Source organism: Nyctereutes procyonoides, unplaced genomic scaffold (genome assembly GCF_905146905.1).
Source record: "Nyctereutes procyonoides isolate TBG_1078 unplaced genomic scaffold, NYPRO_anot_genome, whole genome shotgun sequence".
In the NCBI taxonomy this organism is placed as follows: domain Eukaryota; kingdom Metazoa; phylum Chordata; class Mammalia; order Carnivora; family Canidae; genus Nyctereutes; species Nyctereutes procyonoides.
In genome coordinates, this window is record NW_026575147.1 from 16,926,655 (window position 1) to 16,954,630 (window position 27,976).

A 27,976-nucleotide genomic window follows, 5' to 3' on the forward strand; every position below is an offset into this window, starting at 1 on the left:
AAAAAGAAGTTCTTGTTGAGGAATTCTTGAAGATGTTCTTATGAAAGAAGGGAACGTGCAGCATTGCTCTCGGGGCGAGAACAGACACTTCTTTTGAGATATGGATCGGCCAGTCCGCGCACCTTGGGCTTCTATACGCTCCCCAGGTGTAGGGAGGGCTTTGGCTGAGACTGAGAACTTCTTCGCTGGAGAATAATGAAGTGGGCGGGGAACCGAAGGCTCCGGCGGGAGGACGAGGCGGAGTCACCGAGAGTTTGAGTATTTTGGTCCAATCAGAAGGACGCTGGAGGCGGTAGGAGCAGAAAGGGGAGAGAGGAGCGGAGCGGGAGGCCGGGACCCTGCCGGGTTACAGCTGCCCGCCTACCTGAGCCGCGGCTTCTCCCTTCGGTGCTTCTGCCCCGCCAGGGCCTACTCCGAGGCTGACTCCAGCGATGGCCTTCGCAAATCTGCGGAAAGTGCTCATCAGTGACAGCCTGGACCCTTGCTGCCGGCAGATCCTGCAAGATGGAGGGCTGCAGGTGGTGGAGAAGCAGAACCTGAGCAAAGAGGAGCTGATAGCCGAGCTGCAGGTAAGGCGAGCGGGAGGGAGACGAGAGCCCCCGAGCTCGGCGGCATCCCCTGCAGAAACCGGCCGGCCGGCCGCGGCGGGGCCAGCGCGCCCCACCCCCACGCCCCGGCCCCGGCCCCGGCCCCAGGCAGTCCCGGGCCTCCCGCGTTTGGGGGCCGCGGCGGCGGAGGGAGGAACGCAGGGCGGCGAGCGGCGGGATGCAAACTTTGCGCGCCGTTTCCAACCGCGAGTTTCAAGCCGGCTCCCGTGCGGCGAGCACCGCGAAGTGCAGGCGGCTCCACCGCGCCCGCGGGCTGCACGCGGGATGCCCGCGCGGCTCCCCAGCGCCTTGGCGGCAGCGGCCCCGGCAGCGCTGCGCCGCCTCTCAGCCCCGCGGGGCAAGGGGAGCGGTGAGGCTTCCGCGCAGGGAGCCCGGGGACCCGCCATCCTCCGGACTACGTCTCCACTGCTCGGCCTGCGGCTCCCCCGTTCCTCGGGGGGCGCTGGCGGGGCCCCAGCCTGTCTCGTGGCAGCTGGAGAGGCTGCAGCGCCCGCGAGGCGACCGGGCCGGGGCTGCAAACCCCGAGCCCGCCTCTCGTCTGATGCAAGACTGCGGCGAGTTCTCCCCGCCCCCGGGCCTCCGGGGAGCTCTCGGAGGGAAGGGGGCGGGCGGGGGGCGCCCCAGGTCCTGGGACCGCCCATGCGGCCGCCGCCACCCCCACTGGGATCCCGGCTTACTTACCTCTTGCCGGCCCGCCTCCGCGTGGGCCTCGACCGCGGTCAGGAATGACCAGCTGGGTTAGAACCCGATCCCAAAAGCCCCCGGGAAGTTTCTGTGTCTTAGCAAACCTCTCTCGGGCCAGCTCGTTGTGCTGCAGAGTTGGCGCAATCTACTTCGGATCTGTCCCTACTTTGTTTGTAAGGGTCCTGCGAGGCTGGTGCCTCGTGCAGCCTTAGGACATTTCTTGCGTGACCTCTTCGCTCTGGCTCCTGCACCCAGCACCCCACCTTCCGGCTCCCACGACCCCCCGCGGCCCCAGCGCACATGCACCTGTTCCATTTTCTCCCTGGAGGGCCCCTTGAATGGAAAACCACAGAGGCGGCTGCAGTTGCTTTAGCTGTGCTGGAACCACACGGTGCTGGAAACCCACCGCGTTCCCTTGTCTGCCCTGGCACCTGCTGCTGTGTTTCTCCGTGAGGCTACCCTCCTACCACCGCCACCGCACCCACGCCCGGTGTTGTATCTGGTTACTTGGAGAGTAAGCCCTGTACTGTCCTGTACTCGGAGAAGCGGCTGACCCGGCCCTGCCTTCAAGAGGCTTGTGGACCAGTCAGGGAGCCTGGCCAGCGCTCCAGGGTTGACCAGATGACACAGTACACAGACAAAGCCCCAAGTGAGACCCCCAGCAGCCTAGCCTCCCCCTTCTCCGCCGCTGCAAAAGTGGAACAACACGGGTGCTTAGCCTGAATGGGGTGGGGGACAGGGGCTTGGGGTCTGATCCTGGAACACGGTAGGACTGGATGGGAGGCAGGCACCTCACACTTGTCACCTCCTCTTTTGTACGGGTGCTATCAGTGGCTTGGCTCAGGGCAATGGCCAGAAGGCAGTGCAGTGGCTTCTAGACCAGCTTCTGACCCTCCCTCCGCCAGAGCAACAGGGTGGGATGAGTGGCCTCACTTGGGGCTTTGCAGCTTTCTTGTGGAAATTAGAAATCCTCATTTCTAGGATTTCAAGAGAGGGATGGGGGGGGGGTGTAAAGGCAGAATTGAGAGGAACTGGAGGCCTCTCCTCTAGTGGAGGGGTTCCGGGAAGTTGGGAAGTTGGCTGGGTGGATTGCTGGGATCTGGAGCGGCAATTTGGAGGATATATTAAAGGCACTGATATCTCCTGGCAGGAGAGGAGGGTGTTTGTTGTCTACTGGCTGGCGGCCTCGTTGGACAGTTTGGGAACCCCCAGCCTTCCTGTCTGTCTTTGTAAAATGTTCACGTCAGAATACCAGTTACTCAACCTGGAGAGGCCTCGTGTCCACACTATGTCTTCTTATTCTGGGTGGGGAGGTGTCTGAGTTGGTGGCCCCTGCCCTCTCCCATTAAGTCTTTCATATTGACAGAAGTTGGAGCTCATTGCCTGCCCAGGCCCGGCCTCTCTTCCCAGTCCTTGGTATTCTGGGCAGGCACAGTTTGCTCTCACTGACTCCATGGTCAGGAAGTACAGTTACCCCTGAGAATGGTGCTTTTCAGACTCCACGCAAGTCACAGTACAGTATTGGGGAGCAAAGTGGGTTTAATGGGTCATGATTAGCATTTTAAAAACCAGAATAAGAAATACCAGGAAGCAAAGCAGATAGTTACACAATCAGTAGTGTGTCGGGAAATTGGTTTCAATTATATGGGCAGTTGTGCTGTCTGTGTAGTTTGTGAGTATAAAATCACAACTTACACGTATGTTTCGTTTTTTCTAAAAAAAAAAAAAGATTTTATTTCTTTATTCATGAGAGACACAGGGAGAGGCAGAGACATAGGCAGAGGGAGAAGACATAGGCAGAACTCCATCCGAGGATCCTGTGATCATGACCTGAGTGAAAGGCAGACACTCAACCACTGAGTCTCCCAGGTGTCCCCATATATTTCTTCCCATAAGTCTTATTCAAAAAAGTTCAGAAAACCCTGGCTTAGAATAGTAAAGCTTCATGTTCAGAACTCACAAACTCTTAGACCGGGAACTCCTCTTCCGTCAGCAGATCTGACATCTTAAATAAACCTAATACGCAGGAAACTTTAAATCTTACCATGTATCCGTGGTTTTTAAACTTTGACCACGACCGACGAGAAGAAATTCATTATACATCATAACTCAGTATATACATACTTATGTGTACAATACACAGTAAAGTTTCATGAAAAAATATTCTTGCTATATGTGATACGTACATTTTTCTTTGTTTTATTGAATAGCAAAAAAAATAGCCAATAAGCCACATGCTAATAATGCACTTAACTTACTGAGCACATTTATTATTTTTGGCTCAGAATTTTAAAAAGGATAAAGAATGGGAAACTTTTCCATGCAAGAGTCCATCTTTTGAAAGTAAGTTCCGGTGCACCTGGGTGGCTCATTCAATTGAGGGTCTGACTCTTGATTTTAGGTCAGGTCCTGATCTCAGGGTTCTGGGACTGAGGGCCCAGTCAGCCTCTGTGCTCAGCAGGGAGTCAGCTTGAGGATTCTCTCTCCCTATGCCTTTCCTCCCACTTGAGTGCACTCTCTCTCTCTCTCTCTCTCTCAAAAATAAATAAATCAATATTTGAAAAAAGTTAGCAAGTTCTCATCCTTTTGCACTAGGATTTAATTTGCAAAAGTTAAATAGACATTTCCTAAATCAGGTTCTCACATATTGTGCCAACCGACAGCTCCCTGCATTCTCTAGCTGAGCAGCAATGACCTGGAGAATTGGACTTTCCTTATGATTTATGTCAGAGGCACCAGCCATGCTAGAATTACCCTCAAGGCCAAGCCTGTCCTCCTTGGGAAAGGAGGCATGTTTGAACTTGAGAAACGTGAATGGCTTTCCACTGCTGAGTTAGCATAGTTTGCTTAGAACAGCCATAAATCCAGCAGAACAGTGGCCTTTTTCCAGCTGTAAGGCAGCTGCAGAGAGCAGTAGACAGCAGAATGGGGGCAGTTTTGAGATTTGCCAAAATGGACTGCAGAGCCCTGGAGAAAAGAAAGTTGTAGTCACAGCACACTGCACTGTGGAAGGGGGAGGATTTGCAAAGGCCTCCAGTTTGCGTAACAGAGAGTAGAGGAACAGGCATCTTGGAGTGGAGTCTTGGAAGGATGACCTTTGACCGGAGTAGGGGATGGTACCCAGGAGTGCAGGGGTCTTGAGGGGTCACAGAGATAGGCCGCCAGTAGAGTCGCCATCAATAGGTGCTGCTTGAATATCTCGATCGGTGATGCAATTGAATGAAGTGGGGGTAGTGGAGGGTGTTAAGCGACCTTGAAGGCTGGTGGGCCCTGGCCATGTAGGATGTGGGACCAGGGTCTGTCGAAGGGGAGTCTCCAAAGGCAGATGCCCTACCTGGGTCAGGTGAGCTCTGAATGAACATCTGTACTGGTCTGACTGGAGACTCTTCAGACTTCCTGGCTTCAAAGAAAGCTGGTCTGAGGGACACCACCCTTGTGGGAAAAGTGTGGAGAGACTACAGGGTAACAATCCTGAGGGAGATCCCTCCATGGCGAAGGCTGTGCCTGTGGAAGTCTGGTAGTGCCGTTTCTGTGCTTGTCCTGGGGCCTGCAAGCACGAGGTGGGTGGACTGCTGGAGAGCATGCAGCCACCGCTGTGGGAGGCAGATTCCTAAGGTTTGGGGAGGGTGCTGGTGGCCTTGGAGAAAGCACTTGAGGAGGCCAGATTCTTGGGGCCCAGTGGAGGAGGTGATGGCCTCTGAGGAGGGCCAGAGAGCATGTCTGTCGCTCTCTCTATCACTTCTCACTTCCTCCTCACACACTCAAGGCAGCCAAACCTCAGAATCCTAGCTCATGGGGGATGCAGCTTGGATTTGACCCCAGGCCTGCCTGATGGCAGACCCTTTAGGATGCATATGCTGTCTGCTTCTTTTCTCTGCACGCATACGTCCGAAGTCGGCCAGCATGCAGGAACTCCCACCCTGGCAGAATGGGTGCAAGGCGGTCTTGAAGACCGGCTGTGGACCTAGAGTGTCTTCTGCCCCAGGACTGTGAAGGCCTCATCATCCGCTCGGCCACCAAAGTGACTGCTGACGTCATCAACGCAGCAAAGAAGCTCCAGGTGGTGGGCAGGGCTGGCACAGGCGTGGACAATGTGGACCTGGAGGCTGCAACCAGGAAGGGCATTCTGGTCATGAAGTAAGTCGCGAAGCCCCCGGGGGTGGGTGTAGAGGCTCACCACGAGTGGGGAGGGGGACACTTGGGTTAGTGAAGACCGGGTCAGAGTAAGAAGGGCTCCCACGAGGATGCCTGGTCCAGGCAGAGTCCAGACAGTCGGGTCTTGCTCACAGCGTCCTGGTTCCCCAGGATTTGGAGGAGGAGGCGGTCCTTGTGATCTCAAATCACTGGACAAACCCACCCCACAGACATCTGCGCTGCAGCCTGGTTGGGGAATTAGAAGAATGTTTGTTAGTGAATCCACCTGCATCCCCTGTTCCAGGGATACCCCTCCCCCTCCGCTGCTGTGTCTGGAGCAGGGTTTTCCTTAGCTCTGCTTTGCTTTCTGCCCTGTGCAGATGCACAGCCTTTGCTAGTTGAGCGGCTCTACATCCTTTCCTTTCCTCATTGCCCTCGTCCTTCAGCAGCCAGGGTCGCAGTTTCTCTTTCACACTCCAGGGCCAAGAAGGGAAGGGTGAGGGCTGTTTTTGCAGAAACTCAGAACAGAGGTTGTGACTGCATGCCAGGGCTGGGCCACACATTCCTGGCTCCCGGCTGGCCCTTAGATGATGCGGCCAGGTCATTGTTGCCCACTTCTTCGTCCTCAAGCCTTCTCCCTTCTCTCAGGAAATTCAGTGTCCCCCAAAATTTCCCCTCCTTTCTCTCCTCTTATAGAGCATGGGTGAACTGACTGTTCATCTGACTGAGGTCAACATCCAACCGAAGAAATGTTAAATGGTAACCCGTCCTACATTCTTCCCCTGGACACAGAGGCAGAGCCCTCAGCCCTGCACCCCTTCCTACATCCTAGTACAGCCTGTTCGCAGGGTTAGGCAAGAAGCTCGGTAGAAAGACAAACTCTGAGAATCCTTTACTCTTGACTTTTTTGGGGGGGATAAGATCTCTTGCCTTTTCCTCCTTGTAACTTTCATTTCCAGAAATGAAAAGATCCGAAAAAGGAAAAAAAAGGTAAACGTGTGTTAATAAACAGTTCAAAAACAAAAAAAAAAAAAAAAAAGGAGTGAGAGAGCTTTTGAAAAAACAAAAATTGATTCATGGGTTTCAGCTCTATTCTCCTTTCTGTGAAATGGGCAGAGTCAGCATGGGCCTAGTCAACATGGCCCTGTGCATTAAGGTGTGAGGAAGCGTTCTCACTTTGGAACTTGTTGAGAGATAGGAGAAGTCAAACAGGTGAAGATAAAAATCCTAGCTTTGTCACTGATAGAGGCTGGGCTGGGCAACTAGGTGAAGGTGTGTAGGCAGTGGGCTGACGTGAGTTTGATGGGCTTGCTCACACATCTTCTGCACAGCCTCAGTAAGATCAATGGCATAGAGTAGCGGGAATCTGTGGTTTCGGTGGGCAGGTGGATCCTGAAACGAGGGAAGAGAAATGCTGAGCCACCCACATATCTCCCCATCGAATGAGACTCTTCTCTGCCTTGGGAGAAGGGAGTTTGGGTAGGAGGCCAAGTGTGTTTCTCTAACTGAAGTCCCTCCATGTGAAACATGCAGCCAGGGCAAGGGGGTTTCCCTCCCCTGGGTTTAGGGCAGGTGTCCATCGGAGAGCCCAGGTTGGAGGCCTGCGGGTTGGGGGTTGGACTTAAGAGCAGGTGAGCAGAGGGGGCAGGAGCCTGAGCACACTTCACTCACGGCCTTCTCTTGGGACAGGAGTGGGAAGATGGGCTCTGGACGCACTGACATCCCCTCTCCTCTTCCATCTTTAGCACCCCCAATGGGAACAGCCTGAGTGCTGCAGAGCTCACCTGCGGGATGATCATGTGCCTGGCCAGGTAAGTCCATCTTCTCAGCAGAGCCAGCCTCTTCTGTGTCCATGATTACGACTCCCCAAATAACGTGCCCTGAAGAAGGGTAGAAACGCTTCAGCCTGACACTGTGCAGACAGTCGAGAATTTTCGAGGCCACCCATCTTTATGGGACATTCAATACACTGGTCCTGGCACACAAAGGTCAGACAGCTTCTCACAAATGAGTGGGCGGGGGGGGGGGGTGCTGTGTTCGGCATGGCTGCTCCTTACCTGGGAGCAGGCTCACCGAGAAAATGATTATGTGCCTCCTTCCTCTCCTCCTTGGTCATTTCCTGTGTCCACGCCATCCTCTGGCTTCTTGCACCTCCAAGCCTCACAGATATGGTTTCTGCTCCCTGGAATATCCTTCTCCATCATCATTTCTTTTCCGAGTCTTTCCAGTACTTTATTACAGTCGTTATTAAAAATACAACTTCACACAGGTTATAAAATAGAGGGAACACGTAACATTTTTATTTAGTTCAGAACATTATTGAGTGAATTAATGCCAAAATGTAGCAACCTCCATGCCTCAGAGACTTCTCATACCCCAGAGGTTCCCAGACTTTGCTGCACATTGATAACATCTTGGATCTTGAAACAATCCTAATGCCTGACTTGCACCCCAGAAATTCTGATTTCGTTGGTATGGGATGAAATTTGGCATAGGGATTTTTTAACAAATTTTTTATTTTAGGAGTTTTAGATATAAAGAAAAGTCATAAAGATAGAAGGTCCCACATATGTCATACCCAGTCTTCCGTATTATTCACATCATAAGGTGTATGGTGCATTGGTCACAATCAATGAACCAGTGTTGAAATATCAATACATAACTTTCAGCTGAAGTCTTCCCCATCATCTTTATCCAGGTAACTCTTGTTCTTCAAGATTAAGCTCGAGTATTAGTTCATCAAGGAAGCTCTCTCTGGATTCCCCCACTGGGCTGTGTCCCTCACTGACTGTTCTGACCCCGGGCTTACCTCTGTCACTAACCTTTCAGATCTTTATTGTGATAGGATGGAGTAAGAACTGCTCTGGGATCCCTGTGCCAACCTGTGGATTCTTAACACAAGGGAACTCAAGTGGGGAAGTGTCTTGCTCTTCCAGCAGGAACTCTGGGGGTGTGGGGCTCTTGAGTAGAGGGCACAGCCTAAGAACCACCGGATGTAGCACAGAATGTACATGAGTCTTACTGTATTGGGTAGAAAATGATGGCATTGAGCACTGCTGTCGAGTAGGCAATTCAGGCACCTGTGTGGCCAGTGGGGAGGGCGAGGGGCCGGTGGACAGGGCAGGGAGTTCACTAGGTCCCTTCACACAGCCTGGGATGCTTAAACCAGGGGACCCAGGCAGCCAGGGCTCTTTCTCTCTCTACTCAGGCCTGAAGCTTCTGGGGCCAAGAAATTACTGTTTTCCCCTCTGGAGACCTGTTCTCCCTCCTGCTGGGACGGGGTCTGGAGGAGCTGACCTTTGTTCTGATGCTCCCCAAGATTTCTACCTGAGCTCTTAAGTCCTCACTGCTACTCACTAGCCAATGAAGAGAGGAGAGGAGACTGGAGAAAGCAAAGAGCATGGGCAGCGTGCACAGCAGAAGGGACCCAGCCAGGACGGGGTCCGGGAGCTGGCTGTCTGGATCTCCCACAACATCTGGGCTGGACGTATTTCTCCCAGAGAAGCCCGATGCCCTGGTTTCACTTGTGCTATTAAATTCAGTGCTGGTTTTGGTTTTGTTTTTGAGTTAGGGACTGATCTGTCAGCTTTCTATCTATTTAATTCTCTCATTGGTTTTCTGGAGGTGGAAGGAAAGGCTTGGGAGCCAGAAATAATTTTTCTCCTATTGCAGGACCAGCTTTGTTTAAGAGAGTAGATAAAGTGGAATGATTTCAAGACAGCGGCCCATTTCCAACCTCTTACCCAATGACCTCTCTCATCAAAGATGCATCAAAACTAAGAAACAAGCACCCTATTGAGGAGGAATGGAGTCTCCCACACCTTCTGGTGTGTCTGCTCAGACTGCTTTTCCAGCAGGGCAGCAACAGCAGAGTGGGAGTTCTGGACAGAAGGTTGAGAGCATTGAGCAATGTGGGTGAGAGGGGGCCTGCATGGGCCTCACAGTGGGGGACTTTGAACTCACAGCAGGGGCTCCTGAGGTCTAGGAGCAGAAAAATGACACAGAAAGAAAGAGGAGAATGCAACCTGCTTTGAAGTCATCTCTCCCACCTTACCTTCTCTTTCTCTAAGTCAGGATGGCTACCATTCAGTTCTTGGGATGCCCCTCCCCCACATCATGGTCCTCCCCAAACTGGCCCGGTGGGGACCCCAAAGTGCTAAAGCCTGGAGAGGATCCCTGAGCGGCCTGCTATCCCATGCCCCACAGTGCCACATGCATCTCTCTTAGATGGCACCGTGGGGCCAGGAGGGCCGAGAGCAGGACGTGAGCCAGACCTGAGAGGAGCCGGGTGGGCTCTGTCTCACTTGGTCAGGGGCAGGTGAGCGGGCTAGCCTCGCTGAGAAGGGGGCACTTCCTCAAGGCAAGTCATTGTCCTTGCGACATTCCTGAAACGAGGACCCTCTACTGAGGATGATGGGCCAGAGCAGCCCATCATCCGGTGATGGAGCTTCTTCCCCAGGAGGCTTGTTACTGAGGCTTTGGGAGTTTGCCCACGAGATCACAGCAGCACAGATCCCCCGTCAGCTGGACTCGCAGATGGAAGCATGTCCTGGCGATGTGTAGACATGAGAGAATGCTTTTTTATAAGAACTCAGCGATGGAGCTACAGGGACATTATGTTGGAGTCTCTCCCTCTTACGCACGCCCGGACACACACACACACACACACACACACACACACCCCACTCTGAGTTTTGTGGCCTACAGGAAAACTGCATTTAAATACAGAGGAGGCTCCCTGCTGGGAATGTTCTTTGAGTCCATTCAACTACTTCCGATGGGGTGATGTCCTGCAAGATGTTGAGTCCCCAGTTGTCTCCACGCAGTTGTTGTGAGCGTTACATGCGCTAAAGCATCTCCAAGCATGTCTCATGGAGTGTCTAAAATAGAGCATGGACTCCTTAAACATTTTAAACATTGTTTCCCGTCTCCCAGATTCTCTTCCAGAGAAGCCTGGGTGACCACATCCCATGTGACGTAATCTTGTCCTCTCACCTCTGACTCTGCCCTAACTGCCTCCGTCCCTTCCAGAAACACATGGAGACTCAGACCCCCCACCCCCGTGTTAACCAATCAGAGGAGAGAGGCTGGGTTGGGGGTGGTTTGGAGAAGAGGTGGTATGGACTATAGCATTCCCTCCCCCCATTCCAGTGCAGCCTGAGACTGCTGGGGTTTCAGGAACTCTCGAGGAAGGGGAAATACCCAGCTGTCTGCTGATACGGTGCAAAGTGTAGGTTGCAGGCTTGGATGAAAGAGGAAAATGAAAATCCTTGAACTTCTGGAGCACTGGATGTTCTCAGAGCCCCTCAGTACCCCCATTTTGTTATCCCTGTGAACCGTGGAGGATTGGTGCTTGCTTTCTACATGCTTGTCACTCAGCAGTTGACTGACTCTCAGACTCCCAGCTGGGAACAGAAATCCTGGGGCTCCCACATCAGGTGTGCCTGACAGGCTTTCCTCTGCTCTGCTCCGGGTCTCTGTACCCAGGCCTGAGCCTGGTTCGCCCTGGGAATGACTGACTGACAGAGAGGGTGGCTGTGCAGACCTCACATCACCTCCCATGTGGGCCCACTGAACCTGTCTGTCCTTGCAGGCACATCCCCCAGGCGACAGCTTCCATGAAGGACGGCAAGTGGGAAAGGAAGAAGGTGAGCGGCCAGTCCTGCCTCGTCCCGCCCAGCTCGGCGCCCGAGGCCTCACTCCTGGGGCTTACTCTGGCCGCTTTGCCTCTTGCTTGTTTGGTTGCAGTTCATGGGAACAGAGCTAAATGGGAAGATCCTGGGAATTCTTGGCCTGGGCAGAATTGGGAGAGAGGTGGCCACTCGAATGCAGTCCTTTGGGATGAAGGTAAGAGGCTGCTGAGGCCCTTTGGTGTGGGGCTCCCTGCAGCAGTTTTGACAGAGGCAGGTTTGCTTGAGAAAAGGTAAAGGCTTTTTTCTAGGAGGGGCTGACCCTCCTTCAGAGCCTCTAAGGAAGTAGGCGGTGTAGCCGGGGAGGCAGGATGTTGGCCTGCCATTCTGGACACCTGAACTCAGAGTCCGGGCATCCTTGGTGGAGGTCCCTCAGCTATGGGGCAGTAATTGCCTTGAGTCCCAGCGGAACAGAGGAGCTCGTATCCTGTGCTGCTTCTCCTCTGCTGCCGCAAGGGCTCTTTGCTTTGCTGCGTCTGTTGCCTGTGATACTTCAGACAAACAGGAGCACATCTGTAGCCTTATAGCAGAGCCGGTATCCATCCACCTTCTGGCTCCACTCCACAGTCAGAAGAGATGGCAAGATGATTGTGCAAATGCCGTGACACGATGTTAATCCCGTGGTGGCTGGAGCACCTCACGCATTTCTCAGAAATTCTCCCTGACCCCTGTTTCCCTCCAGGACCCTGCTTTACCCTGTTCTGGGGACTCAGTGGTTCTTCTGGTCAAGGGAAGGCTGTCATCGAGAGCAGTGCCACACCCTGAGGCCAAGCCAGGAGACCTCGCAGAGCGGTGGCCCCAGAGCCATGGGAGGGGACCTGTAGGGGCGGGTGACAGGGTGGCTAGGTGTGCTAGCAGACATCTCCTTGTTCACTCCTCGTGCCCTCTCTGCCGTGGGGGGGATGATATATTCAAACTGCCGCCAGGAAGGCTTTCGTTAAACGTAAAAAAAAAAAAAAGCAGTTTTGACAATCAGATCATTTCTAGAAAACTTTACATGGAGCTGCTCTGGCATTTCCCTTCTCTTTCCTTCCTCCCTTTCTCTTTGTCCCCCCAGCTTCATAGAGTTAAAGGGAACCCTACGGATTAACCCTTAATTTTTATATTGATGTCAGGAGTTTGTGAATTTTTGCTGAGGCCTCCAGCATTGGAAGGTAAACAGGAGGGCATCCCATTACACCACGCGGAACATCTTCCTCTCCCTCCTGTCCTTATTCCCCCACACACTTATTTACATCAGCCAGACATCTTTCCTAAGCCTCCGCACGTTGCTCTAGATCCCGGAGAGGGGGCTGTGGCCCAGCAGGATCCACTGATCATGAGAACAAACCAAAGCCAGTCCCTTCTGTGCAGGGCTGGCCAGGTGCCCCGTGCTGCAAGGAGAGCTTTCTCTTCCTCTTCTGTGAGGGATTAAAGTAAAGGCTTAGCTCACCTGGAATTCTGATCCTCTAAAATCAGGGGCCGGGGGTTAAGTAAAACTCGGAGTGCCATACTCAGACAGGGGAGCGCCTCATTGATGAGACAGAGACTTGGGGACAGGCTGTTTGGCCCAGCTGCTCTTCTGTTAAGTTCCCTCCCCTTCCCCACAGCGCCACAGCTCACTGGACTCTGCTTGCTCAGGAGCCTTCATTATCAAGGACTTGAGACTTTGGGGGAGTGACTTACCCAGACAAAAAGCCCCACCTCGTTTGCTGAGTAAGGGACCTGATCAGTAAGCTTCTGTGCTCAGCTACTCAGCTGCTGCCAGGCTGCTCCCGAGAGGCTTGGAGGGATATGGATTCTGAGCATCTCAGTGGAAGTGGCTGACACCCCTCAGACATGTGTTTGATCAGAAATGTCTAGAACCTGTTCATGAATGTCCTTCTGTGTGTCCAGGCATACCTCACACGACACGCCCGAATTCCCAGCGTGACTTTGAGGGTTTGCATGCTTTTGTATGTGGCAGCATGGCACTGCTCCCCTCGGGGGTTCTTCTGTCGGGATATCTCTGGCCGGTCCCTGTAGGCTATCCTGCTTCTGGGACATGATCTTTATAAACCGCTGAAACACACCTTGAAACGGTCACCCGCCCCCTGGCCTTGCCAGCAGCCCCGGTCATTTTGCAGTGGCCCAAGTGGCCTTTGTTCATGCTCAGGGCTCACTTTGCGCTTCCTAACTGATATCTCTGTCCAGATGAATTTTGCCTCGGGGCAGACAGATTATGGACCTGCATCATCCAAAGCTCCTCAGTTGGTGTTTGAACAGTTGGGGAAGCAAGATTTTCGAAAGCGCAAGGAGGGAAGATTCTAAAACAGGCTGTGAAAAAAGTTTATCAGCATCCAGTCAGGAAACCATGATCAGTGTTCACTAAGCACAAGTTGTTTTAAATTGGCCTTGTTCTCTCTTTAGAAACCAATATTAAACCGATCGTCATGGACATCCTTAGGGGTCTTATACCTGAATGATTAAAAATTGTATTTTAGTCATGTAATAGGTGAAGGGATTTTCACAAAAATTGAAATATAGATCCTCATCTCCTTGTTTACCACCCCAATCCTGGTCTGCTCCCAGTTACCTGTGACGTAACATCAGTTTGCTGTGTATCATCTCGGACTTTTTTCTGTGCATTTATGTGGAACACATAGAGTTCTTTCCCATTGTGTGTGTGCGTGGGGGGGGGGTCTATGCCTATAGAAAATACAATACTGTACATGGTGGTAAAACGTAGATCTTGGAATAAATAAATTTACCCTATTTGTAAACTCTTCCATGGGCTTCTGTTGTGTGGACGAATTGCTTTTATTTGGCTTCTTCCTCCAGGACAGATGTTTAGATTGTTTGGAAATGTGGACTTAGTGAGACATTGGTGAGATCTTCCCTGACACCCTTGGGGTTAAGATGGAGACTGTAATCTTGGTGCGAAGGCTTAGTAACGGGTTGAAGGAAAGCTCCGTCTCAGTCTGAAGGGAGATGGTACAGGATGATGCAGGGCTATGCCTTATCCATCCTTCTCATCAGCGGTCTGGGTGACAGGAAGCAGGGGGAGGTGATTAATTCTTAAGACTGTGGAATCATATCCTAAATGATGTGAGAAGGCTAGCAAGGTTGGGCATCCTAATAAGAAGTTGAGCTAAGATACCTACCAGGACCCTCTATATGGGCCCCCAAAGCAACCAAATACATTTGGATGTAGAGGTGTTGTTAAAATGCTTTTCTAGGGGAGGGGACCTTGGGTTGACAGAAAAGCAGTGTGATTCACAGTGGCATGGCTAATAGAAAAGGTAATGTGACTTTGGTAGCATTAAAAGAAGTATGACTTCCAGCACAGGGACGGTGACATTCCTTATGGTCTGTACTTCCTAAGGAAGGATTGAAGGCACTGGGGTCACAGCCCCGTCATGACTTGGGAGGCCATCAACTAGCTCTTCTATAGAAGAGTCATGCTCTCCAAGGAGGACCAGTAGGTACAAGCCATAGGGGACAGAGCTCCAGCCAGAGCTGGCCCCAAATGGAATGAGAGAGTTAGTCTCCCACTACTGCAGATACTCCACATGAGACTGGTTAAGCACTTGGCCGGTATGTGAGGACGAGGTGTGAGCATGGGCAGAGAGGTAGAAGCAGATGGCCTTTAAAGCTGTGATATCTCTGAGCACCCATTGCCCACGGGCTACGAGTTTCTTTATCTGCGGAATGGTCTTTAGCAGGCAGTTTTTTTGTGTGATCGTAGGAAATAGAGTAAAATTATTAAGGACTGTGGTTTGTTACAGTAACTCGTGGGCACGCTGTTATTAAAGACAGAGTGGGACCAGAAGGCATAGGGCACCCTGAGTAGTTCTGGTTGGGTGGCTCGGGCAGTGCTGCAAAGCACGTGAAGATGATTTTGATCACCCCTTCCTTCCCTGGTCCTGGGATGTCCCCTGGGCTATAATCTGTCCCCTAGGCTGTTAGTCACGAATTAGGCTGGGTAACTAATATCCAACCCTTCCAGAACATCGTGATTTAAGAGTTGACCCCTTTGTGTCACAGGAGCAATCAACAGAGTCCCTCTTGTGCTCAGACGTTGGGTAGGGACTGCCCCCTTTCCTTTCCCGTCCTTTCTTTGTCACTATCTGCTCACTCAGGGAAGCGGGGATCCTAGACCTTAGCTCTGCTAGGGAGCTCAGCCACCTGGCTTCCCACAGCACCTGGCGGGGGCGGTGTGTGTTGGGGAGAGAAAGCCCACCTAGGCCCCCATCCCAACCAGACAGGCCTGGAGAGGAATCTTCACGTGCCACCTGAGCTACCTGACTTGCTCTGAGCCACATGGCACAGATGTGGGTGTCAGAATCATTCTGGCCATCTGCAGCCTGCTGGTTGTGTGAGTCATCTGAGTCTGATGCTCCGTGGTGTTCTTTCTGCCTGAAGCTTTTTCTCAACCCATTTGCTGAACATGTTATGTTGTACACTCTGGAGGCACAGCTCATTCAAGTCATGCCAGCATGCCCGCTAGAGTGTTAGCAGGCCAAGCCAGCCAAGAGCTGAGCCTTGCACTCTCTTACCAAGGTTTCCTGTGAGGAACAGGCCAGGATCTCCTAACAGTTTCTTGGTGGCCGTGTTGTGATGACTCTGAAGTTATCCCAGAGGATGGACATTGAACCTGAGGCACCAGATGTCACCAATTCTCTCAGGCCCAGCTAATGTTTACTGAGGTCTACTGTGTCAGAGACTGTGCTTGCAGTGACCCCTGCAGGGTCAATATTCTTATTCCAGGTTTACAGACAAGGAAACTGAGGCCCAGGAAGGTTATATGATATGTTTGAGATAATAGGACTGGTAAATGGTGGAGTCCAGCTTGAGCTCCAGGTCTCCTGACTTCCAGTCTAGTACGCTTTGTCTTGCATCACCACCACTGTCGTCATGCCTGATGCAGGTGAGTTAGACGGTCTCTGCTCTGTCACTGTGCTCGACCTTCCTCGGGATGAAATCTCCTCAGGATGCTCCTAGCTCAGTCTGGTAACTGGAATTCCTACTGCGCTAGAGTACTGATTTCTTTACATTCTTCCCAGAGCCCCAAGTTCTGGGAAGCTACCTTAGGGACATGGGGATGGGACCCTAGAGAGAGAGTAAGTGGTAGGGCTCTGGGCCTTCACCTCTGCAGCTCTGATCGTTTTCTATAGTGGGTTTCTGAGTAAGATGTCACTGTGTGAAGGAAGAGAGTTCTCATCTTCAGCCAGAAGAATTAGCTGTGAGGCAGTAGGAGATGTGATGATGAGGCTCCTTTATTGGAACCCCTCCACCGTGAAAGCCTCCTTGCTCTCAGGCATCCACTGTTAAGCCAGAGGCCCAGGGGAGGTGTAGTCATCCTCACAAGGCTGCCTTCTATGACACCAGCTAGGACGTGGCTCTGTAGCGCCACTTGAAAAGCTGGGGTTCCCCTGCTCCCCAGCGTTAGGAGCCTGTCCTGAGGCCGGGATTCAGGTGGAGAACCCCTTGGTGGGTCTCCCTCAGGCTCCTCCGTAGGGTAGTCTTCAGAGGGTACATACCTGGAAGTGCTGCAACTTGTGAGTATCGGGACATCTGACCCTTTCTAGGGTGCGTTAGGACCCTACTCAGACATTGTTCCCCTGGGCCCAACGATATACTCTTTCGACTCCCCGCAACGTGGTCTCCTGGTGTAAGAATCCCAGCTCCTAGCCGTGTTCAGCTGCCATCTGCCCTGGGTCTCCCGAGTGAAAACTGAAAACCGTTTTCTCAGCCGAATTCTGCCCTGCAGTTGTCTGCAGCCGAACAAGAGAAAGGCAGCTGAGTCAGACCCTGCTGACCGCTGTGGAGGATGCGGCTCCCCTCCTTCCCCGTCCGCTCCCCACCAGCTGCAGGCACCCAGCACAGGGGCACCAGGCCCGGCTCCGCCCCCGGGACCCTTCCTCCCAGCGCTCCATGCTGCTTCTGGACTCCCGAGGGCCCCAAGCCCCAGAGTGGCGGGAGCTCGCCTCCATCGGGGTCAGCTTTGTGGCCTCTGCTGGTGGTCCCCGTCCTCCCCCGCTCACGTGAACCAAGTACATCTGGATTATAGATGAACAGGGCCCTTGTTCCAGGCAGCCCCTGAGCTGGCAGACAAAGAGCACTTGTAAGGGATCCTCTCTCCTCCCCTGGATGCTGCTTGTTCCCCCGGAAACGAGTAGGTTACAGCTGAGGGGGAATGACCACTGGGGCTGGTGGTTGTGAGCTTTCAATCCTACAGCCTCTCCCCCAAAAACTCCCCCTTGGCTTTGCTTCTTCCACAGGCTGATGATGAAAAATGTGATCTGAAACTTGTTCCTCATTCATGACCATGTCAGTCTCTTCTCTGCAAGGGCGGAATTTGTTACATAGGAATCCTCTTTGCCAGTATTTTCGAGATGACGTTTCTGTTTCCCACAAGGAAATTCCTGATGAGCAGGGGAAGCATTACAAAGCACAGGAAAGCATAAAGGAGAACAAAAATGAGTTCCCCCACACAGAGATGATGGCGGTTTCAAGTATTAGGCCTTCTGTTCTGTTTGTTACCTTTTGTTCAGTGCCAGGCCACCTCTGAACATTCTAGGGTTCGCCCCTAACATTTCAGGGTTAAGAGAACTGTCCTTTCAAGGAATATTGAATTACTGAGTGTTGGAGCAGGCGATGACTTTGAAATCATCCACCCAGCTCCTTCACTCAGTACTGAGGACCCAGGTCCAGGTCTCCTGGGTCAGCGTCCGTCCCTTGGCTCCTGCAGCTGCGTCCTGCCTTCTTGAGGACACGGATGCCTTTGAGATTGTTAAGGCTCCTACGCCTCTTTCCCCCAGTGGGTGCTGCGGCCCCGGCCAAGCCGAAGGAGGGAGCCGCGGCGGGCCTCCCGGGGTGACCAGACAGAAAGTGGATTATGTCTCTGCTGTGTCAAGAGGTGGCTGCGTCCTGGTGGTTGTGGATTCTTCGAATCCCAGCTGCTGGTGCTGGCTTGATCACCTTTAGAGGCTTGCCCTTGCTGAGGAGATGTGTGACTGGTGCCCGAGACTGTTCTGATACAGGACATGTTTCCATCGACTCTACCCGGTTGCTCAGGTGGGGCTGTGAGCCCCCTGACCTCACCCCACCTAGAAGGGTGGGCACCAGGGGTGCAGGCTTCCAAATCCAGACATTCTTCTTATCCACACTCGACCATCTGCCAACCATGCGACCTTGGTTGAATCATTTCACCTCTCTGCCTTCGTTTCCTCGTTGGTAAATCGGGGCAGGCAGGGATCTGCCCTGAGGAAGGTTCTTTCTGGGACCTGTGCCTTCTATGGTGCCTTGGTGCCTCCTTTTTTTCTCCTCCTGATCCTCGCTCCCTATTCTCCGTCACTCCTGCCCTGTTGAAAGGATCCGTCCTCAGTCATTGAGGCCTCTGTGTGGTGAGTCACCAGGTTATGCCTTCCGAGACTAGATGCATTTGGAGCCTTCTTAAAGGCACTTCAGGATGGGACCAAACCTTGCCCGCTGGCGGGTCAGCACTCCTCCCCAGCGACCGGTCTTGGTCTCCTTGCCTGCCCTGCTCTGCACCGCTGCCCCAACCTACTTCTTTCTCAGTCTGTGCACGAGTCAGGGCCCCTGCCTGTTCTCTGGCCCTGAGGGTCCTCGGCTGTGGCCAACCTGTCCTCTCTCGCCTGGTTATACCCTGCTAGTGTAGTGTGTCTCTGCTCCCCACGTAGCTGTCCTGCCTCTCCTGGGTTCCCTGTTTGCTAAGGGTTCTGAGCTCCCCCTTATCCAACCTCACACACGCACATGTACACACACGCACACACACGCTGCTCTTGCATCTGTTCATGTTTAAGAGCTTGGAGGTAAACAAACTCCCTTCACACTCTGGGCCAACCCCTCCTAAATAGAGAGCGCCACTTTGTTCAGCTCCAAAGTAGAACAGTATCAACCCTTGCTGTATTACCGTATTTGGACAGACTTAGCAGTAGTACTTGGTAAAAGCCCGATAAATGGCCTCCATCATAATAATACCAGCACTAATGAGGAACAGTGACATTTGCTCGTCTCTCTCTCGTTTCTGACCAGACTGTAGGGTATGACCCCATCATTGCACCAGAGGTCTCGGCCTCCTTTGGTGTCCAGCAGCTGCCCCTGGAGGAGATCTGGCCTCTCTGCGACTTTATCACTGTGCACACACCTCTGCTGCCCTCCACCACAGGTATGTGCGGCCCTGCCTGTGGGTCGGCCACGGAAGCCACAGACCAGAGAAGGGTGGGCCCTCAGCCTGGCCTCCGCAGGCATGCGGACTAGGGCCCTCGAGCATGGAGTGATGCTCTGCTAGCTGATCCTGCATCACACGGAGGAGGGATGAGCTAGCTGGAAATGCATGGCTCGACACGTACGACCCGTGACCCCATGGTGTTTGCTGGGGCCGCTGCTGGCCTTTCTGGTTCCGGGACTTACTCCAAACACTACGATCTCAGGGACTCTAGGATGTTTCTAGACTGAGTTTGGTCTAAATCCACAACAGGGCCTTTGCCCCCGAGCCTGTGAGAAGGGAGAGGTGAGACCAGAGAGGCTGTCGGCGTGTGGGGAAGGAGCTGGTATGAGGCAGGGAGGGCTGCTGGCACTGGTGCTGGGGTCCCGGGCAGCGGTGCCACAGGAAAGCCCTTCCCTCCTTGCAGGCCTGCTGAACGACAGCACCTTTGCCCAGTGCAAGAAGGGGGTGCGCGTGGTGAACTGCGCTCGGGGAGGGATCGTGGACGAGGGGGCCCTGCTCCGGGCCCTGCGGTCTGGCCAGTGTGCTGGTGCCGCGCTGGACGTGTTTACAGAGGTGAGTGCCTGGTGGAGGAGAGGAGCGGTGAACACAGGGGCCCAGGACCGGGAAAGCCCAGTGTGCACGAAGAAGGTCTTTGCCTTAAGGAGGCCTCCACGGCACTCAGGAGGAATTATGCTGCCAAGAATAACACCTTTGTGGTTTGGGGAGCCCTCCGGAGTGCGGTGCACAGGCCGCCGTGTGGTCTTTGCAAAACTCAGATTTTAAATAGGACCCAGGTCCTGGTCCCAGGCTCCCTGGGCTGGTGTCCTGTTGATGACTGCAGGGAGGACCGTGCAGCATATCCGTTCTGAGGCTGAGGGTTTGCGGCAGAGAGAGAGCATTTGGGGCGGGGTTTAAGGTCTCTTAATTATTGACCCAGGTCTCTGATGAAATGAATCCCGTTGCCAAAGACATTCTGCCCAGTGTCTGTTGGCTTTCCTTTCCTTCGTGTCTTCTGGGGAGGGAGGGCAGCCTGAGGCGAAAGGACAGAAGGGGTCCCCTGTGCCCTGGGGGGCTGCTCTCCCCAGTCTCTCTGTCGGACCCAGAGACCCCGTCGTTGCTCGCCCGAGACACCCCCCCACCTTACACCAGAGGAATGATGGACAGTGCATTTCCACTGGACTCCAGCATCACAGATCCAGGGCAAAGAGCAGGGATTTTGGCTTAGGCACTGGAGGGTTGCTGGTTATCTGCGGTGGGGCCCTGGCACGTCCCCGGCCCTCTCTGAGCACTGTGTTGCCCTCACTGTGTATTCCCTGTCCTGAGCACACAGGGTTTATACTCCTGGTCATATTTCACAACTAGCTGGTAAGCTTCTGGAAGGCAGACGTGCGCCTGGCCCTCTTGGTACTGACATTCCCTGATCAGCACCTTCCCCTGCCTGTCTCTGGCCTTCTCGTGGCACCTGTTACCAAGTGCACAGCACTCACAGGCCCAGGTGGCCAGACAAGAGGCCTGAGTGACATTCCCAGGGGCAATACATTGTGCTCAGTGAGCAGAGGGGGTGGGCAGAGGTGCCCAGGTGGACCACCTGTCGTGGTGAGAGCCAGGATGGGACAGCTGTGCAGAGGGCCTGGAAGTGCTGCAAGGATTCAGGAGCGAGGGGGAGCTCGAGGGAAAAACCGGTAACAAACAGTAGCTTCACTGGCTGAGAACCTCCTGTATTACTGGGGTGCAGTCTGCACGACAGTGTTTTGTTCTGGGTAGTATTCACCCATTTTATAGATGGAGAAACCGAGGCTCAGAGAGGTGGAGATTTCTCCAAAGGCACATAGGTCTAAGCGGGGGAGCCGAGATGTGCATCCTGTCCTTAGCCCTGTCCACTCTGCTGTAGAGAGGTGTTGACGAGGAACCCGGCTGTTGAAACCAGAGACAGAAGGCGTAGAACCTTCTAGCAGAACCAGAGTAGAAGGCATCCTCGGCCCCACGCCTCTCCTCCAGCCTCCCTGGGCAGCCGACCGAGAGGTTGTCTCTCTCTGGGCAGGAGCCGCCACGGGACCGAGCCTTGGTGGACCATGAGCGCGTCATCAGCTGCCCCCACCTGGGCGCCAGCACCAAGGAGGCCCAGAGCCGCTGCGGGGAAGAGATCGCCATCCAGTTTGTGGACATGGTGAAGGGGAAATCTCTGGCAGGCGTCGTAAGTATGGCCAAGTGGGCCTGGGGCCGGGAGGTCGGAGGGAGGAGCCGAGGCCCGGGAGGGCGGGTGGTGTCCGGATTGGGGCATGGTGACAGCTCTGGTGAGCAGTGGTGTGTTGACCAGATTCAGCCCTGGGGGCAGAGGATAAGGCCTCCTCTGGAGCCAGGCTTCTGGGTGGGGCGGCAGGAGCCCCCCTGTCCCTAGCTTTACTAGTTGCAGCCTGGTTGCAGGGAGGCAGGCGGCTCGGCCCTGCCGTATTGTAGCCTTGGTGCAGAGATTGTGGCTCTTCCCAGGGTCCGGGCTCCAGAGAAAGGCTCCTTTGTTCTCCACATGCTTTGAGAATGAAGGAGCGTGGCCTGGGCGATGCTGGACGCCGTGGGGATGGCGGGTGGGGGCTGGGGCTGGTCCTTGACCTTCCTGGCTGACCCTCGGCGTGGGGATTTTCATTGCGGAGGACAGAGCAGTAGCAGGAAAGACACAGGGTGCTTTGTCCAGCCTGCCAGGCCTGGTGTGATAGCCCAGCTCTCCGGGCCACCCTGCCTGCTACGCCCCGAGAGAGTAGGGGAGCCAGCTACTCCCCTGAAGGACCCACAGGACGGTGCTCAAACACAACACGTGGCCCGTCCACCTGTGCCTCTCCCTTCTCTATTGTGCATCTCGTGGCTCCTCAGTGTGGGGGACACTTTCTCACTCCCTCTGCACATCTCTCTTCTGAGCAGCTCTCCCCAGGTGACGTGCTGGGACTGAGGCCATTGCCAGCCAGGCAAGGCTGGACCTGTCCCTCTGCAGCCCTTTGCCGGGCAGGCCTCTGCCCTCACTGTTGCAGCCCTCAGGGGTTACCATGGAGTCCGTAGGTGGAGGTGGCAGTCCAGGCCTTTTCATGAAGGGGGCTCCTTACCACCGGCTCCATCAAATGGAAGCATAGACTGTTCCCATCTTATACCAGAAGTAAACTCTCTTGGTCAAAGGCCTTCAACTGGGGCAGATTTAAGTCTCCACCCAAAGTGACTGGTTGTCCTCCAGTAGGCTTTTAGAAAGAAAGACAGTTGTGTCACATGGGAAGTCCCTCCCTAATTCTTCTCTGCATCTTCTCCCGGTTTGGTTGCAACGTTAGACACAGACTCACATTAGGGTCTGGTTGGTGCTCAATGGCGCCTGCCTCTTAGAGCCCTCCTGTTGGTTCTCTAGACCTGCCGTGAGCATCCCCGAGTCCACAGGCGCTGCCCACAGGTGCTGCCCGGAGGACACTTGCCTCCAGCGGCTGCAGGCTCAGCCCAGCCCACTGGCCCATGGCCCTTCATCTCTGCTGCCGGCACTGGCCTTCCTTCGTCCCGCCTCCTGGTTCACGCTGGTCCTTTCTGTATCCTGTTGGAGAGGAGCAGAGGAGCCCTACCACAGGAGCCCCCAAGCCAGGCTGCCTGCCTCCTTGGCCATTTCCAACACCAGCAGCCTGTTTGATTTATATCACCCCCCAGGTTTCGAATTAAATCCTTCTTAGATTCCTTGGTCAGTTTGACTCACAAAAGTGCCCAATGCTTCATTCAGAGCCAGACCATCTTGAACCACAAACTGGAATTGAAATTGTGACCCGGGACAAGCTGGCTTTGTTATCAAGCCCCTGTTGGGACGGTCCCGCCGTCCAGACCCTACCCTAGACTTACAGCTTTAGGAGGAAATGTGGCTTTTGTCTCCTTTAGCTGCCTGCCAGGCCTCCTGGTTGACTCCACATGGGCCAAGGTTTGAAGAGTGATAGGATCATTAAGAGTATGTGAATCCAGGGGATTCCTGGGTGGCTCAGTAAGGTTTAGCGCCTGCCTTTGGCCCAGGGCGTGATCCTCGAGCCCCGGGATCGAGTCTCGTGTCGGGCTCCCAGCATGGAGCATGCTTCTCCCTCCTCCTGTGTCTCTGCTTCTCTCTCTGTGTGTCTATTATAAATCAATCATTCAATCAATCAATCTTAAAAAAAAAAAAAAGAGTATGTGAATCCAGTGACACCTGGGTGGCTCAGTGGTTGAGCTTCAGCCTTTAGCTCAGGGTGTAATCCGGTCCGGGATTGAGTCCCACATCAGGCTGCCTGCGAGGAGCCTGTTTCTCCCACTGTCCGTGTCTTTGCCTGTATCTGTGTCTCTCATGAATGAATAATTAATTAATTAAAAATATGTGAAACCAGCTTTGCAAATTGTGATATTTGGTCAAAGTGATTAATGACAGTGTAAACACTCACTTTCTTCTTTTCCTAAACTTTTATTTATTTATTTGACAGAGAGAGAGAACCAGTGCTGAGGAAGTGCAGAGGGCGGGAGAGAGAGAGAAGCAGACTCCCGGCTGAGTAGGAAGCTGATGTAGGGCTCAATCCCCAGGACTCAGAGATCATGACAGTCCCTTAACCGCCTGAGCCACCCAGGCGCCCCCACTTTCTTTTTTAATTGAGGTGTAAAGTAAAAGGGAAGGTGTCTTGGAGCGACCTACCCCTCTAGGTCCCAGTGATCCGTGACTCCCCACACATGTTAAGTCAAAGACCACCTTCCTATTGTGGTGTCCAGACCCATCATCTCAGGAAAAACCGGTCTCCTGTGTAAGGGGTGAGGTGGGCACAGTTTGTGGGGGTAGGGTGCAGAGAAATGCCTCTTTCTCCCTTCTGGCAATTTTGTGCTCTTTTCTGGCTCTACAGCTCTCCCAAGCTGAAGGCAGAAGTCTTGTGGTGGCTAATGGAAGTTGTCTCCACGCTCCCCACCCCAGGCACCCGAAACCAGGACAGCCCTGTGCCTTCTGCTCCCCACTGTGGAGCTGTGCTCAGGAGCCCTGCCCTGCCTCGTGCCGACCTCAGCTCTGCTTCCCCGTTTTGTGCAGGTGAATGCCCAGGCCCTTACCAGTGCCTTCTCTCCACACACCAAGCCTTGGATTGGTCTCGCAGAAGCTCTGGGGACGCTGATGCAAGCCTGGGCTGGATCCCCCAAAGGGACCATCCAGGTGGTAACACAGGGTGAGTTGGGGACACTGCAGAGGGAGGGAAGAGGGTTGTGTCTGTAGCAGGTCCCAGACAGCGAGGGGCTGGGAAAGGACTGGACATAGCTCTTGTGACGCCAAGTCCCCGTTCTGTCTGCATAGGGCTCACTCACTACCCAATGGGGACAGAGGGGACGGTCCAGAAAATACTAAGAAATATGTGTGATTTTCACAAGTCACGATTGTACAGTATTCTTAAGATGCACGTGTTCTGCATGCAAGAGAAACCTCCATGAGAGACAGTTTCATGGGAGAGCAGTAGGATTGGGGGAGGGAGTCCCAGCTTAAGCGACAGGATCTTGATTCTGGGTTTGACCCTGTGGCTTGCCTGCTGTGAGATTTCCCTTGTCTGAACCTGGGTTCTTCACGTATAAAGTGAGAGTCGGGGCAGGTGTGCCAGATAGGGTGGTGGGACAGGGTGTGCCCCGTGACACGGTAAGGTGGGTCCTGAGGCGAGCTGACGGTCCCTGGAGCATTGCTCAGCTGGGGGTGGGAGCAAAGAGAGTGGCCTCGGTCTCCCTTTGCGACTATGCAGGCTCCGGCCACTTTCCCAGCGGGCCCAGCGTAGGCAGATGTAGTGAGAGACTGCGCAGGGCTCTAGTTCCTACACCCTGCAGAGGCTGGTCCCCCTCATGGCCCGTTGAGCATCTGCTCACGTGGGAAGAGCTTGGGGGTGGTTAGACCTGGGCACTGCTAGAAATAGGGGAGGTCAGAGCTGCGGGATCCCCAGAGGAAGCAAGGCAGGGAACTGGGTGCCTTCCAGAGGGAAGCGGAACTTCGCCCGCAGGCTGGGGCTTGGGCCCGGGGCAGTGAGGAGTCCCTGACCCAAAGCTGGGTGTCAGTGCCCGCCGGCTCCTGTGCTGCTCAACAAACAGCACCTTATTGTAGGTTCTCTGTCCCCAGGAACATCCCTGAAGAACGCTGGCAACTGCCTAAGCCCTGCAGTCATTGTCGGCCTCCTAAAGGACACTTCCAGTCCGGCGGATGTGAACTTGGTGAACGCCAAGCTGCTGGTGCAGGAGGCCGGGCTCAGTGTGCGTGGCCCCGGAACCCGCTCCTTTCCTGTCCGCCCGCCCCCCTCTCCCCCCTTTGCAGAGCCTGCTCGCCCCCTGCTCCTGGAGTGGGAGCCCCGGGGCAGGTCCCGCTGTTGACACCGTGCACCCGTGACGGGCAGCCCGAAGCCCTCCGTCCGTGAAGCGGGAGTGCCGCCTTGCTCCGAGCGTTGCTACGAGTGAACTAATACTCCTGCAGGTGCTCTGTGCAGGCGTGCCCCGTGCACGGCCGGCGGCCGCGGCGCCCCCATTGCACAGCTGAGGAACACGAGGAGCCGGGCTGGACCGGCGCCAGCTGGGGGTCGCCCAGCACGCTCGCCTTCTGGCTCCATCCCGGGCTCCTTTGGCCACGGCACCCAGTTTCTAGATCAGCTTGCCAGCTCTGGAAGCTCCGGCATAGCTGCTTAGCGCCTGCAGCCGCCGCGCCTCCCCTGTGGTGCCTTCCCCGCCGCTTCCCTTGTTAGATCACAGTCTGCGTGTCAGCCGGTGGCAGCTGGCAGGGTCAGTGGGCAGCGGAGCTCCCGTGACTCCCCTCCTCTGCTCCCCGCTGCACTGGGCCACTGATCTGCCCGGGAAGCGGTGAGCCGGAGCGGCCGGGCTGCCCCCTTCCTCCTCCTTCCAGCTCGCAGCCTTCACCTGGACCCGCAGGTCTCTCCTGCCCTCCCTTGAGGGAGGGCGTTGGCTGTCCCGGGGGCGAAGGCTCAGGGGCCCCAGGCAGAGCCCTGGGCCCTCTCCTCCGGCCTCAGTGGCTGAGCGTGTCCTCCAGGCTGGCGCTGCGCAAAGCGGCTGTTCGGTGGACACGGAGGGGAGATGCCACGCAGCTGGGAGGCATAACTGTGCGTCCTCGCCTTCTCCCTGCAGGTAACCACCTCCCACCGCCCCGCTGTGCCCGGGGAACAGGGCTCTGGGGAATGCCTGTTGACCGTGGCCCTGGCAGGTGCCCCCTACCAGGCGGCGGGCTGGGTGCAGGGCACCACACCTGTGCTGCACACGCTCAACGGAGCTGTCTTCAGACCGGAAGTGCCTCTGCGCAGGGGCCTGCCCCTGCTCCTGTTCCGGGCTCAGCCGTCTCATCCTGAGATGCTGCCCACCATGATTGGTGAGGAGGGGTCTCGTAGGGCTTGCCGTGTCCTTGAGGCTGTGTGTGTGTGTGTGTGTGTGTGTGTGTGGCGGGGGGGGGCCTCTCCAGGGATTGGGCCTCATGGACCTTTGCTTCCTTCAGTCCCACCCCATCCCTCAGCACATTTCTGTAGCATACAGAAGATCTGTCCTGCCCGTTTCCAGAACATTTGGGAAATGGATACAGAGTTCAGAGGGCAAGCGCCGTCTCTCCTGTGTCAGAGCCCCGCGGCAGAGTTAGAGCCCCAGAGTCCCTATTACCCACCTGCTCACCATGCTCAGCTCACAGTGTGCACCTGCCTGCAGGGCTGTGCCTCAGAACTCCGAGCCTTTGCGTGCAGGTTTCTTTCTTCTGACCGCAGGCCCTGGGGGCCAGCCTGACTGCAACAAAGCATGTTGGCGGGTGCTCCAGCAGCTGGGGGCATCTTGAACCTGCCTCAGGACCCTGGCACCGGCCCACTGGGAGTTTTGGAGCACTTCCGGGCTTGGCGGTTGTGTCCACAGACCTCGAAAGGCCTAATTTCACCATCCTTGCCAACTGACCAAAGGAACTTTCCCGTTTTTCTCCTTTGCTCTTGGTCTAGATAAATCTGATCCCGGCATGGCAGGAGATTGCTCTAGCAATTTGTGGCTGGCTCATTCCTTCCCTACGTTGCACGATGGTCAGGGGATTCCTAAAGGGTCTCTGAGTAGTGAGGGAAGCTGGGCAGATGCCCTGTTCTTCCATCTCTCAGCTCTTTGTTTCTGACCCCATCACCCTCCACTGCAACTTTGATCACAGAGGCCCACGGCTTCCCACCCGATTCCCAGCCTCTTTTTCTCCTTCCCCCCCTGCCTTGTGCCAATCAGCGGTTTTCCCGTCTACTTCCCAGGCCTCCTGGCAGAGGCAGGCGTGCAGCTACTGTCCTACCAGACCTCGGTGGTGTCAGATGGGGAGACCTGGCACGTCATGGGCATCTCCTCCCTGCTGCCCAGCCTGGAAGCATGGAAGCAACATGTGACTGAGGCTTTCCAGTTCCTCTTCTAAGCTCTGGGGGGCTTTTCTGAAGAAACCTGGCCACTGGGATCCAGAGAGAGGAGGCCCACAATCCTCAGGCTGACACTGCTTACTCTGCAGACCTTGGCTGACCCCTACAGTGGAGTGATAAGCAGCCAATAAAGAGCCTGCGCCCAATCTCCCTGTGTGTCTCTGTTATTACCCTGAGGAGCCACCAGAGGGGAGCCGTGGGCCGAGTTGTGGGCAGCAGGGAGGGTAGGTGGTGTGGAGGGAGGGGGCAGTGGGCAAAGTGCCTGCC

The 27,976-nt window shown here is 54.7% G+C and overlaps 1 protein-coding gene across 1 annotated transcript; it reads left to right on the top strand.

The window, feature by feature from the left end:
- The first annotated feature begins 231 nt into the window (after nucleotides 1–231).
- On the top strand, nucleotides 232–27,855 carry LOC129501355 (D-3-phosphoglycerate dehydrogenase-like). The gene is made up of 12 exons (XM_055312425.1): nucleotides 232–569; nucleotides 5,278–5,429; nucleotides 7,172–7,237; nucleotides 11,020–11,074; nucleotides 11,175–11,273; nucleotides 19,136–19,268; nucleotides 19,735–19,883; nucleotides 21,352–21,504; nucleotides 24,355–24,487; nucleotides 25,414–25,544; nucleotides 26,424–26,661; nucleotides 27,554–27,855. The coding sequence occupies exons 1-12, from the start codon at nucleotides 432–434 to the stop codon at nucleotides 27,706–27,708; spliced, it is 1,602 nt and encodes a 533-aa protein (XP_055168400.1). The 5' UTR covers nucleotides 232–431; the 3' UTR covers nucleotides 27,709–27,855.
- Nucleotides 27,856–27,976: the final 121 nt, after the last annotated feature.